General features: G+C 45.3%; 1 protein-coding gene across 1 annotated transcript in view; it reads right to left on the reverse strand.

Moving 5' to 3' along the window:
- The window catches only part of LOC144499235 (lysine-specific demethylase 7B-like), a 111,739-nt gene that overhangs the window by 66,582 nt on the left and 30,866 nt on the right, over positions 1-14,291 (reverse strand). Inside the window, exons 10-14 of the mRNA XM_078221354.1 lie at positions 12,817-12,908; positions 11,407-11,496; positions 7,434-7,658; positions 7,217-7,344; positions 4,049-4,203 (exon numbers count right to left, since the gene is read on the reverse strand). Of these exons, the coding sequence (XP_078077480.1) occupies positions 4,049-4,203; positions 7,217-7,344; positions 7,434-7,658; positions 11,407-11,496; positions 12,817-12,908 (690 nt within the window). The remainder of the gene's footprint in view (positions 1-4,048; positions 4,204-7,216; positions 7,345-7,433; positions 7,659-11,406; positions 11,497-12,816; positions 12,909-14,291) is intronic.

The raw sequence follows: 14,291 nt of genomic DNA on the forward strand, positions 1-14,291 counted from the left end.
TGGACAGAGTGGATAGTCAGATACTCTTTCCTAGGGTAGAATAGTCAAGTACTAGGGGATATAGGTTTAAGATAGAACATAGAAAAAATACAGCACAAACAGGCCCTTCGGCCCACAAGTTGGGCCGGTCATGTCCCTACCTACCTAGGCTTATATATAGGCTTACCTATAACCCTCAATCCTATTAAGTCCCATGTACTCATCCAGAAGTCTCTTAAAAGACCCTATCGAGTTTGCCTTCACCCACCACTGACGGCAGCCGATTCCACTCACCCACCATCCTCAGTGTAAAACTTACCCCTGACATCTCCTCTGTACCTACTCCCCAGCACCTTAAACCTGTGTCCTCTCGTAGCAGCCATTTCAGCCCTGGGAAAAAGCCTCCGAGAATCCACCCGATCTATACCTATATCTATACATGGGCGGCACGATAGCACAGTGGTTAGCACTGCTGCTTCACAGCTCCAGACACCTGGGTTCGATTCCCGGCTTGGGTCACTGTCTGTGTGGAGTTTGCACATTCTCCTCGTGTCTGCGTGGGTTTCCTCCGGGTGGTCCGGTTTCCTCCCACAGTCCAAAGATGTGCGGGTTAGGTTGATTGGCCATGTTAAAATTGCCCCTTAGTGTCCTGAGATGCGTAGGTTAGAGGAATTAGCAGGTAAATATGTAGGGATATGGGGGTAGGGCCTGGGTGGGATTATGGTCGGTGCAGACTCGATGGGCCAGATGGCTTCTTTCTGCACTGTAGGGTTTCTATGATTCTGTGATACCTCTCAACATCTTGTACACCTCTATCAGGTCACCTCTCATCCTTCGTCTCTCCAAGGAGAAAAGACCGAGCTCCCTCAACCTATCCTCATAAGGCATGCCAACCAATCCAGGCAACATCCTTGTAAATCTTCTCTGCATCCTTTCAATAATTTCCACATCCCTCCTGTAATGAGGCGACCAGAACTGAGCATAGTACTCTAAGTGGGGTCTGATGAGGGTCTTATAAAGCTGCATCATTATCTCCCGACTCCTAAACGCAATCCCTCGATTGATGAAGGCCAGCACACCATACGCCTGCTTAACCACCTCCTCTACCTGCGAGGCCGATTTAAGAGTCCTATGGACCCGGACCCCAAGGTCCTTCTGATCCTCGACACTGCTAAGAGTCTTACCCTTGATATTAGACTCCTTCATCCCATTTGAAGATGCGTGGGGAAAAGTTTAGAGGAGATGTGCGAGGCAAGTTTCTTATTTACAAAGAGGTTGGTGAGTAGTCTGGAACGCGTTGCCTGGAGAGGTGGTGGAGCAGGTACGATGGCAGCATTTAAGTGGCAACTAGACAAATACATGAATAAGATGGGAATGGAAGAATACAGACTCCATAAGTGCATACGGTTTTAGTTTAGGCAGGCATCGTGATCAGCGCAGGTTTGGAGGGCCAAAGGGCCTTTTCCTGTGCTGTACTGTTCTTTGTTCTTGTTATTCTGGTTACATACTATTGTGGAACATTCTTCTGAATATACTCCTCTTTGCCCTTTACACTACCACTAGTCTAGTCTACATTCAGATAAAGTCTCATGAGAACTATAATTTTTGCACCTCTAATTTGTTCCTCTATATCCTTCCTACTAAAATAAAGTTTATTTATTAGTCACAATTAAGGCTACATTAACACTGTGCAATGAAGCTACTGTGAAATTCCGCTAGTCACCACAGTCCGGCGCCTGTCCGGATCAATGCAGCTAACCAGCACAGACTGTGGGAGGAAACCAGAGCACCCGGAGGAAACCCATGCAGACACAGGGAGAATGTGCAAACTCCACACACACACAGTGACCCAAGCCGGGAATCGAACCTGGGTCCCTGGCGCTGTGAAGCAGCAGTGCTAACCAATGTGCCATAATTGATGAACTATAGGCTACACTGAGCAATGGGTGGTGGTGGTGGGGGGTTGAGAATGTGTATAAGGTAGATTGAGAAAAGGACAGGGTTAAAATTGGGATGCGTAACTAGGAATCAGTTGAGGGATAAACTGGTTATGGAAAGGGCCTGAGGCGAGGGCGACAAGGCTGACCGAAACTAATGATCACGTTAAAGAAACTGCTAATAGGTAATTGTGGTTCTGGCTTCGGAGGGCAGGGCCTTATCGATTGGCCTTTTGTTCTTGAAAGTAATCTAATCAGAAACTTTAATAGCCATGTCCTTACGTGGCTACCGCCTTTTGTTCTTGAAAGTAATCTAATCATAATACAGCTATGCCCTTATTGGCCAACAGATGTATGTGGATATATCTCCATCGTGTATAACTGAAACTGTTTTGTAAACCAGACAGAGATTCACGAACCCATGCTTGATGCGCATGGTCTAGCGATCTCTCCTCCGATGCAATAAAGAAGGTTTGCGGAGAAACCTGTGTCTCATCCTGAACAAGAGCCTACCTGCCTGGTTTTAATTTACACAACAGTTAAACAACAGCAGTTAACAGTCTCCTGCTACATCCACCATAGCTATGCCTCTACAAATTAGAGCCCACCTGGCAATCAATCAGTACTCTCTTCCCGTGCAGTATAAATTGTTGTTCCTTTACTATTGGTATTTTGGCAATTGGTATTTTGGCAAGTGTCCTGATGAATGCAAAATGAAAAGCTTTGACAACATTGTCTTTTTTCTGCAATACTCAATCATACCAAATAAAGCACTGGTCTTGGCACTGAGTCTTGAAGAATATTAACTGGGATAGATATTGTGTTCCCTAGTTCTAGTTTCTCCTACTTCCTCCCCTTTCAGCACCCACTCTGTCAAGTCCCCTCAGGACCTTGTATGTTTCAATAAGATCACCTCTCATTCTTCTAAACTCCAATGGATACAGGCCCAACCTGTCTAACCTTTCCTCATATGATATTGCCATAACCTCCCAATCCAGACATTAGTCAAGTGAACTTTCTCTGAATTGTGGCATGGTGGCAATGGTGGGAGTGGCGCAATGGCACAGTGGGAGGCATCACTGTGGCACCGTGGTTAGCACTGCTGCCTCACAGTGCCGGGGACCCCCGTTCGATTCCGGCCTCACGTTTGTGTGGAGTTTGCACCTTCTCCCAGTGCCTGTGTGGGTCTCCTCTGGGTGCTCTAGTTTCCTCCCACAGTCCAAAGATGTGCAGGTTAGCTTGATTAAATGTGTTCGGTTACAGGCATTGGACAGGGAAATGTTAAGATGCTCTTTTGGAGAGTCATGTAGACTTGATGGGCTGAATGACACCTTCTGCAGTGTAGACATTCTATGGATTCTAGCCTTCCACTGTGATTATGGAGACTTACACTGTTAACAGGACTCTAGATGTGGTCTCACCAACACCATTGATTCTGCTTAGATCCCTTTTCATCACATTTGAAATTAGCATTCTTCCAATTTGGAACTTCTATTTTAATGATAGGATAATCCTCAACTCCACTTTCCCACCTTATTCCCATAATCGGGCGGCACGATGGCCCAATGGATACCACTGTTGCCTCACAGCACCAGGGATCGGGGTTCAATTCCGGCCTCAGGTCATTGTCTGTGTGGAGTTTGCACATTCTCCCTCTGTGTGGGTTTCCTCCGGGTGCTCCAGTTTCCTCCTAGACTCCAAAGATGTGCGGGTTAGGTTGATTAGCCATGCTCAATTGCCCCTTAGTGACAGGGGGACTAGCAGGGTAACTACGTAGGGTTGAGGATAGGGCCTGAATGGTATTGTTGTCAATGCATGTTTGATGGACCAGAATGGCCTCCTTCTGCACTGTAGGGATTCTATGAACCTTGATTCCTTGCTCTTAGTCATTGACACAACAGTTTTCTTTCTTGGTCCTCTTCGCCAACCTCATTCCCCAGCAGCAGATCTAGCAATGCCTTGCTCCTAGTTCAGTTACCAATATACTGATCCAGAAAATTGTCATCAACATTTCACAAATACTCCCCCAACTTACCCTTTGCTTTAACACCATTCCAATCAATATTTATGTAACTGAATATCACCATAGTTACAATTATAATAAAGGCCAGAGATTGAGTGTACAGACTTACTGTTCAGTGGATTTTGAGATTCTGGTTTCTCATCCTCCCAATCAGAGCTATCTGCTTCGTGCAGCACACTGCCCGGCTCATCTGATCGCTCTCCCTCTTCAGTTTCACTCTCTCCACTACACTGTTCAAACTCCATCAATTCATCCTTGTTATGACTGGAGGGTTAAAAAGAGGACAGTTAAGTGAATTATAACACATTGGGAATGTGTGTGTGGTTTTTTTTTTACGTACACATTTTCGGGGAGAAAAGATTCTCTGAACTATAAAACATGCTGCGTGTGGAGAGGGGTTTCCACTGCCCCGTGATCTCCTGGCTGAGCAATCTTACATGGTAGTTCATGGGCACCCTGATGCCCAGTAGGACCCTCAAGACTAGAGGTGAGCTGAACTATTTTTAGCTTCCTCTCTAGATTTTCATTACCACCACCACCACCACGCATGTCTAAATCAGCCCCCACACTCATTCAGCTGCAGGCGGCAGCATAACCAAGCAGCAGATAGAAAGCACTTCAATTCTCTTCAATATTCAAATAATTTGAGGGAAGTGGAAAGTAGCCAATGCTCAAGAATGCGGATAATGAAGTGAGACTAGTTAGTATATTGCCAGTTAAGTGCAAACTCTTCAGCCAGAATTTTCCAGTCCTCCCCAGCAGGTTTTCCCACAGCAGACGCTTGCAATTGGCTGTCAGTAGGATCTTCCAACCCTGCCAAAGTCAACGGCAATTTACATGGCTCACCCACAGCCTGTATCAGGTTCGGCAGGGCAGGAAGGGCTGGAAAATCCCACCCTTAGAGTCAATTATTCAAGATAACATGTGTGTGCATTTTGAAATGCACGGGTTAATTCAATTTGTTAAAAGCCAGTTCGGCTTTACCAATTTAGTGAAGTTTTTCAAGAAGTAATTTATTCAATAAATAAAGGAAAACAGGAGATATAGTGTATGTAGAGTTTTGATGCCTTTTCAATTTTGTAGACACTAAAACCGTTTAGTGTTGATTCACCAGGATAATATCAAGGAAGGAAAACTAGAGATTTGAAACACGAGAACTATTCAGCTACTGGAGCAGAGAAGCCCAAGTGAAGATCTAACGGAGCTTTTTAAAAAGATGCATTGTGATAGAGTGAACAAGGGCAGGCAGTGTGTTGGGGAGTCAGAGGCAATGGATTTAAATTGTCACAAAGTGAGGAGGGGGGTTGAGTGAAATTTCTAATGCAGAATTATTGCAAGTTGGGATCCTTTGTTACAGGGAATGGTTGAAGTAGATCATTGCATCTTGTAAGGGATAAAAGAACAAAGAACAAAGAAAATTACAGCACAAGAACAGGCCCTTCGGCCCTCCAAGCCTGCACCGGCCATGCTGCCTGACTGAACTAAAACCCCCTACCCTTCCGGGGACCATATCCCTCTATTCCCATCCTATTCATGTATTTGTCAAGACGCCCCTTAAAAGTCACTACCGTATCCGCTTCCACTACCTCGCCCGGCAACGGGTGCCAGGCACCCACTACTCTGCAGAAAATCTGCCTCGTACATCTCTTTTAAAACTTGCCCCTAGCACCTTAAACCTGTGCTCCCTAGTAGTTGGCTCTTCCACCCTGGGAAAAAGCTTCTGACTATCCACTCTGTCCATGCCTCTCATAATCTTGTAGACTTCTATCAGGTCGCTCCTCAATCGCCGTCATTCCAGTGAGAACAAACCAAGTTTCTCCAACCTCTCCTCATAGCTAATGCCCTCCATACCAAACAACATCCTGGTAAATCTTTTCTGTACCCTCTCCAAAGCCTCCACATCCTTCTGTTAGTGTGGCGACCAGAATCGAACACTATATTCCAAGTGCGGCCTAACTAAGGTTCTATAAAGCTGCAACATGACTTGCCAATTTTTAAACTCAATACCCCGGCCGATGAAGGCAAGCTTGCCGTATGCCTTCTTGACTACCTTCTCCACCTGCATTGCTACTTTCAGTGGCCTGTGTACCTGTACACCCAGATCCCTCTGCCTATCAATACTCTTAACGGTTCTGCCATTTACTGTATGTTTCCTATCTGTATTAGACCTTCCAAAATGCATTACCTCACATTTATCCAGATTAAACTCCATCTGCCATCTTTCCGCCCAAGTCTCCAACTGATCTATATCCTGCTGTATCCTCTGATGGTCCTCATCACTATCCGCAAATCCACCAACCTTTGTGTCATCCGCATTTACAGTTACATTTTCCTCCAAATAATTTATATATATTACAAACAGCAAAGGTCCCAGCACTGATCCCTGAGGAACGCCACTTGTCACAGCCCTCCATTCAGAAACGCACCCTTCCACTGCTACCCACTGCCTTCTTTGACCAAGCCAGTTTTGTATCCACCTTGACAGCTCACCTCTGGTCCCATGCAACTTCATCTTCTGCACCAGTCTGTCATGAGGGACCTTGTCAAAAGCCTTACTGAAGTCCATGTAGACAACATCCACTGCCCTACCCTCATCAATCATCTTCGTCACTTCTTCGAAAAACTCGATCATGTTCGTGAGACACGACCTCCCCTTCACAAAACCATGTTGCCTCTCACAAATACATCCACTTATTTCCAAGTGGGAATAAATCCTGTCTCGAAAAATCCTCTCCAATAATTTCCCTACCACTGATGTAAGGCTCACCGGCCTGTAATTACCTGGATTATTCTTGCTACCCTTCTTAAACAAAGGAACAACATTGGCTATTCTCCAATCCTCTGGGACCTCCCCTGTAGCCAGTGAGGATACAAAGATTTCTCTCAAGGCCCCAGCAATTTCCTCCCTTGCCTCTCTCAGTTTTCTGGGGTATATCCCATCAGGCCCTGGGGACTTGTCTACCTTAATGTTTCTCAAAACCCCAATACCTCCTCCTTTTTGATCTCAACATGATTCAAACTATCTACATGTCCTTTCCCAGACCCAAAAGCTGAATCAAAGGAGAATACAGGATCATGGGAAGAGTAATTTAGTTGTGAATTGGTCTCGCATGAAATTGACAGGCAATGAGTCAAATCGCCTTCTTTCATACTTTAAACTTCCACAGCTCTGTCTTTCTTAGCTAGGAAGGGTTAAGGACAATGGAAGAGAGGGAAGATGAAGGAATAGAACTATTTCCAATACAAGTTATTGAAAACTCCACATCATCGCACATACCTAATAATTCTTCCTTTCGACAGCACGAGTTGCAAGTTATTGTCACTGGGGCCTTTCTCAGTCGCTGTCAAAGATGATGGTGAGGTTTTACTGATCTTCACTCTCAATGTGGAGCTAGACATATTGCCCTATTAATGAAGCACATTCATAAGAACATGAGTAGAGGAGTTCTTTGGCACTTCATCCTTAACCCAATGCAGAGTTGTAGACCACCTACCTCACTCCACTGAGCCATCTCCATCTTCTTCAAAACTGCTCTGGTATGGAGCTCTAGAATGTCCAGGTCTGACTGTAACCTGTTTGACGGATCTCTCAGTCTCCTGCATTTCCTCTTACCCGGGCTTACACTGAATGAACAGCTCTTGTCCTGAGTAATTCGTGTGGCTGGCACTGTGGCCATGATTCCCTGAGATTTTATGATTTTGTTTCCTATGTTCATCTCCTGTAAACACACACACATGCTTTACAAAAGAGTTCTACACAGTGCATCAAAGCACAGAATCATCCGATATACTCTCGACACTGATTGTAGCTTCATAGCCTTCTGTTAACCATCTCTCATGAATGTCATAATTCTGATCACTGCAGACCGAAGGGCAACATGGCAGCACAGTGGTTAGCACTGCTGCCTCACAGCATCAGGGACATGGGTTCAATTCTGGCCTTGGGTCACTGTCTGTGTGGAGTTTGCATGTTCTCCCCATGTCTGTATGGATTTCCTCCGGGTGCTCCGGTTTCCTCCCACAGTTCAAAGATGTGCAGGTTCGGTTTATTGGCCATGCAGAATTGTCCCTTAGCATCAGGGGAACTAGCAGGGTAAATACATGAGGTTACGGGGATAGGGCCTGGGTGAGATTGATGTTGGTGCAGGCCCAATCGGCCGAATGGCCTCCTTCTGCATTGCATGGATTCTATGATTGGGGGTAGGATTAGTACTTTTGCAGGTGACACAAGATTGACCGGGTGGCTAACAGTGAAGATGAATGTCTTGGGCTACAAGACATAAACGGAATGGTAACATGAGCAGAGAATGAAATTTAACCCTGAAAAATGTGAGGTAATACACTTTGGGAGGACTGATTTTACAGGGAAGTATTCAATGAACGGCAAGACATTAGGAAGTTTTGTGGAACAAACAGACCTTGGAGAGTTTGTCCACAGATCTCTGAAGATAGGAGGACATGTTAGTAGGGTGGTGAAAAAGGCAGATGGGACTTGTCTTTATCAATTGAAGTATAGATTACAAAAGCAGGGAGGTCATGTTGGGAGTTATATAGAACTTTAGTGAGGCCATAGCTGGAGTACTGTGTGCACTTCTGGTCGCCACAGTTTAGGAAGGATGTGATTGTACTGGAGTGGGTGCAGAGGAGATTCACCAGGATGCTGCATGGGATGGAAGACTTAAGTTATGAAGAGAGGTTGGATAGGCTTGGGTTGCTTTGTTGGAACAGAGGGTTGACCCGATTGAGGTGTATATGATTGCATGGGGCGGGGCTGGCGAGGGGCGCGGCCGGCGAGAGCTGGGGGCAGGGGCAGGGTCGGCAGGGGCAGGGCCGGCGGGGGGGGGGGGGGGGGAATCGGGGGCAGGGCCGGCGGGGGGGGGGGGGGTCGGGTGGGGTGTCGGGGGCAGGGCCGGCGGGGGGGAGGGGGCAGGGCCGGCGAGAGGGTGAGGTCAGGGGCAGAGCCGGCAGGGGGGAGTTGGGGGCAGGGCCGGTGGGAGGGTCGGGGGTCGCTGGTGGGGGGCAGGGCTGGCGGGGGTGGGGCCAGCGGAGGCGGGGCCAGCAGGGGGGGTCAGGGGCAGGGCCGGTGAGTGGGGGGGGGTGGGGGGGGCAGGGCCCGCGAGGGGCAGGTTTTCCCCTTTTTGAAGGGTCAGTCACAAGGAGACATAGGTTCAAGGTGAGGGGTTGGAGGTTTAGGGGGGGGGGAAATGAGGAAAAACCTCTTTCCCCAGAGGGTGGTGACAACCTGGAACATGTTGCCTGGGCAAGTGGTCGAGGTGTGTTACCTCACATCCTTTAAATGGTATCTGGTTCAGCATTTGTCACATCATAACAGTCAAGCTATGGGCCAAATGCTGGTAAATGGGATTAGGTGGGAGATCAGGTGTTTCACACACGTTGGTGCAGACTCAATGGGTCAAATGGCCTCTTTTGCACTGCAGAATTCTCTGAAAATGAACCAATTCTGCTTCTATTTTCTATGTTTCTGTGTGGAGTGATTGTCTTTTGGAAAAAAAGAAAGAATTCTCATGAAGCTTCAAAGCTTCCTGTCGTCAAAAGTCAGGAGATTGGTTTTCAAGATGCTGGAAAGCTGGAACAATTACAGCAATTTGGCTTAGCTCTGATGGTTCAGCTGCTTCTGATGTTTCAATGTTTCTCTGCTCAATGTTTTGTTCAGGATATATGGAGAGTTACTTTCAGTCACAGGACTGCATGGTTAACACTTCTGGGGTCCAGACCACCAAGATACCAAGCCGGTGACAATGTCATTCACTCCGATCTCTGCCCCAACTTGTGCTGTTATGAACAAAGGAGCTCTCGAGAAGCCAAAAGTCTAGAAATTTTATCGTCTTTAAACCATGGTTCATCCTTAAACAATTAAATGTTTAAACTTCATTAGTGGTGATGAAGTTCCCTAATTCAGGTCCATATTTAACTAGATATTGGTCACAGAACCAAATACTCTTCACAGAACTGCTCAATGTCACACGTCAAGCTGCAGCCAACTAAACAGGTTTTGTAGCCACTCTCATTAAGAATGATCTTGCAGTCTATATTTTCCACTATCATGCTTGTAATAAGCACGACAATACATACATGTAAAGATACAAGTATACACACAGGCATCCACCTGTGCAGGTATCAACACACAAACACAACACATTAAAACTGTCGACCAGAATGTGCTAAATTTGATTGTAGGCTCTATGTCCTCAACACATGAAATGGGAATGATTTAGCCCCAGTCCACAGAAACACCCAGCTAATACTTGCTATGGTTTCAAGCTGTAGACCAACCTAAAATGTTGTCAGTCTGAAACCTAACTCAAGTAATGTGGTTAACACAGTCCGGCTTAAGAATCAAGATTGGTGGCAATATCAGGTTTCATTTGTTTTTAGTCCAGTCACAACTTCAAAGTGGAACTGTAATGTCACTATAATTCAACATCAGGATACATTAAGGGGTGGCATTACATATAACTTTAGCTCTGAAAAAGTCATATAGACTCAAAGCAAAAACTCTGTCTCCACAGATTCTGCCAGACATGCTGAATCTTTCCAACATTTTCTGTTAATTCAGATTTCCAACATCCACAGGAGTTTTCTTTTACTTCAACAATATTCAACAGTTTTTCCACATGTTGAACTACATTTATGATCACACAGAGATCGAAATGAACTGCTGACCCTTCTCCACCCACTTGGATCACAACAACTTCACTGCAGTGTTAATGTAAGCCTACTTGTGACACTAATAAATAAACTTTAAATATCACGTTTGCAAGACCACAAAAAAGATTTTCATGGGAATGTGCCTATAAACTATGAGTGGTGCACAGTAACTAAACTTTAAACAGAAGATTAGTCAGCAGTCTTCCAGTACCTTCATACAGAGATGTGATAAATGGAACAAGACAACTAAGCCCAATCCTGTTTTCAGCCAACACATGTATGTGCATGCCTTTCTCACACATGCTCAAATACATACGCATGTTCCAGCTGCAGAAGATATAAAAGCAGATGGATTTCCCTCTCTAGAACAAACGTAGCTGAGGCAAATGGCCACATGAGGGCTGCTATATGACTGGAGGTCAACTAACAACTGCGAATCCGTAAAGTCCTGTCTCAGCTACACAATGACTGCAGCCCATATGGTATAGATACAACCACAGTGCTGTTAGGGTGGGAGTCCAAGGGTTTTGATCCAGCAAGTGAAGCAGCGATAATACATTACTTCTATTTTTTTGGAAAATCACTCAGGATGACTTGCAATGGTTTACAGGGCTGGCCTTGTAACTTAATGCTGGCTGAAGCTTAAAGGAAAACATTTTAGCACCGTGTCAAAATAGGCCATTGTTCAGAGGACCATTCCTTCTGTTTGTGTCCTTCGTGCCCAGTCTAACAAACCAAGTTCACACCATCAACGGCGATCGTCATCAATGCTCCAAGAGGTCAAAAGGAAGCAGTTACCTCCACAAAGCGAATTTCTTTGCTGAGTTCTTTGATAAGTTGCCCTGGTCTTATATGATCAGGAATTTCATATGTGCGCTCAATCAAGCCCTGGAGTCAAGACATGGATTAAAAGAGGTTGTTAATGCAACACTGACAAAAACATTAAAAGCAATATGTTCACAATAATGAAAACCCAGATGGTTTTAGGTTTGATTTCTGCTCTTTGCCAAGCTGACCGATATCCACCAAGGGAGCTGCATCACCAATAGTTATTATTATTCTTTCCTGCAATGTGGGCATCACTGGCAAGGCCTAATTTCCCTTCAGCAGGTGGCAGGGAGCCACTCTGAAATACTGCAGCCCATATGGTATAGATACAACCACAGTGCTGTTAGGGTGGGAGTCCAAGGGTTTTGATCCAGCAAGTGAAGCAGCGATAATACATTTCCAAGTTAGGTGATGTTTGACTTGGACGGGAACCTGCCATTGTAACTCAGCGCCTTGCTCTCATGCCAACATGTCTGTCCACGGCCTGCTGCAATGCTCCAGTGAAGGTCGGCGAAGCTGGAGGAGCAGCATCTCATCTTTCGATTGGCTTAATGCAGCCCTCAGGATTCAGAGTAGAGTTCAGCAATGTTAGATCATGACCATTTTCTTCCATCTTAAAGCCCCCTTCTTTTAAGTATTCCATACATGTATTGCCTTAATGTAAACCACCCCCACACTCGGCCATCTGCCTTTAGTTCTTAAAAGTTGCTACTACTTGTTGCAGTTTCTACATTCTCCCTCCCTTCAGTTCTGACAAAGAGTCAAAGGACCTGAAATATCAACTGTGTTTCTCTCCTAATAGATGCTAGCAGACCTGCTGAGTTTTCCAGCGTCCTCTGTTCTTGTTACATGTGATGGTGTTCCCATGCATCTTCTTGGTGTTCTAATTGGCAGAAGTTGCAGATTGGGAGGAGCCTCAGTGAGTTGCTGTAGTGTATCTTGTAGATGAAACACATGGTTGCCACTGTACACCAATGGGAGAGGGGGGGGGGGGGGGGGGGGGGGAGTGAATGTTGAATATGGGGGATGGGATGCCAACCAAGCAGGCTGCTTTGTCCTGGATGGTATCATGGTTATCAGTGAGACCAATTGCCCTCTAAAATTTGGCTTGCTTAGCAAATAACATCTGTTATAGTCGTACCAAGTTACTAGGAGTCACTTATTCCCTTACTTGAACAAAAGGGTGAAAACGTTTACTTTTCAATCATCTGGCACCTCCCTCATTTTTCAAAGATTGGAAGATAACCCAGTAATTCTGCAATTCTGACAGTTCAATCTCCATTTCCAGCGGTTTTGTTTTTATTTCAGAATTCCAGTGTATATAGGATATTGTTTTTTATATATATCTGTTTTACAGTATCTTTAATAAAGATCTGTTACCTCTTTCTGAATCCAGTATTTAAGTGCAGGGATTAGTGCCTTAACACCTTCCACGAGGTATTCCTGGGGCTGACAGCGGTCCTCCCTCATTTCTAAATACAGAATCACAACATTCAAAATTAATTTCTGTCATAAAATATAAATACCAACTATGTTGTCTACCTAGTGCCAGTTGAGAGACATCGTGAACCAGCTTGAAAGGATAATGGAATGGGAGGATGTAGTTGTTATCGGCAAGAGTGGACAAAAGACCCTGTTTGGGGAATATCAGGAATTAAAGAACAGGACCTCAAAGGTTATAATCTCTGGATTTATTATCTGAGCCATGAGCAAATTGGCACAGAGTTAAGAAAATTACGGAACTAAACAGGTGGCTAAAGGAGTGGTGCAAGAAAAAGGGGTTCCATTTCATGGACAAGGAGGAACTGTACCGTTGGGATGGGCTCCACCTGAACAAATCTGGGACCATAGTCCTAGTGGAAAAGCTAAATAGGGTGGGCACAAGGACTAAACTCGCAAATGTGGAGGGGGAGGTGCCTCAGGGGAAGTCAATACAGTGTCAAAAACAAGTAACAGGATATAGAGTAAAGAAACAGGTATGAATCCTACTTCAGGTGTGACAGGTATTAGAAGTACATTGATTAAATCAGAAGAGAGAAATAATAAACCGTTGAATAAACAATCAGTGCTGAGGGACAGGTTAGAATATGACCCAAATAAGAGATTGATATACAAACGCACAGAGTGTATCGAATAAATTAAATGAGCTGCATCAAATTTGAGGTTCTGAGATAGTAGCCATTGCTGAGACGTAGCAGCAGGATGGTTGAGACTGGGAACTAAATATGTACTGGGAACTAAATAAATATATAAGCGGCACGGTAGCACAGTGGTTAGCACTGCTGCTTCACAGCTCCAGGGACCTGGGTTCGATTCCCGGCTTGGGTCACTGTGTGTGTGGAGTTTGCACATTCTCCTCGTGTCTGCGTGGGTTTCCGTCGGGTGCTCCAGTTTCCTCCCACAGTCCAAAGATGTGCGGGTTAGGTTGATTGGCCAGGTTAAAAATTGCCCCTTAGAGTCCTGTGATGCGTAGGTTAGAGGGATTAGCGGGTAAAAATGTGGGGGGAGGGCCTGGGTGGGATTGTGGTCGGTGCAGACTCGATGGGCCGAATGGCCTCCTTCTGCACTGTAGGGTTTCTATGATTTCTATGATATCGGATTATAAGGCTTACACGATGGATAGGAAAAATGGCAGAGGGTGTGGAGTAGACTTACTGAGTAGAAACATAATCTAGTTGAGGCAGGATTATTATGAAGGGGAAGCATCCAACGGAGACCTTATGGGTGAAACTGAGGAACAATAAAGGATCTAAAACTGTAATAGGTGTAGACCCCCTGGTAACAGCTCGGAAGTGCTAAATTGTACAAATGCAGAAATTAGGTAAACGTGTAGCAAAGACAGAGTGGTATTACTG

Source organism: Mustelus asterias, chromosome 9 (genome assembly GCF_964213995.1).
Source record: "Mustelus asterias chromosome 9, sMusAst1.hap1.1, whole genome shotgun sequence".
Taxonomy (NCBI): domain Eukaryota; kingdom Metazoa; phylum Chordata; class Chondrichthyes; order Carcharhiniformes; family Triakidae; genus Mustelus; species Mustelus asterias.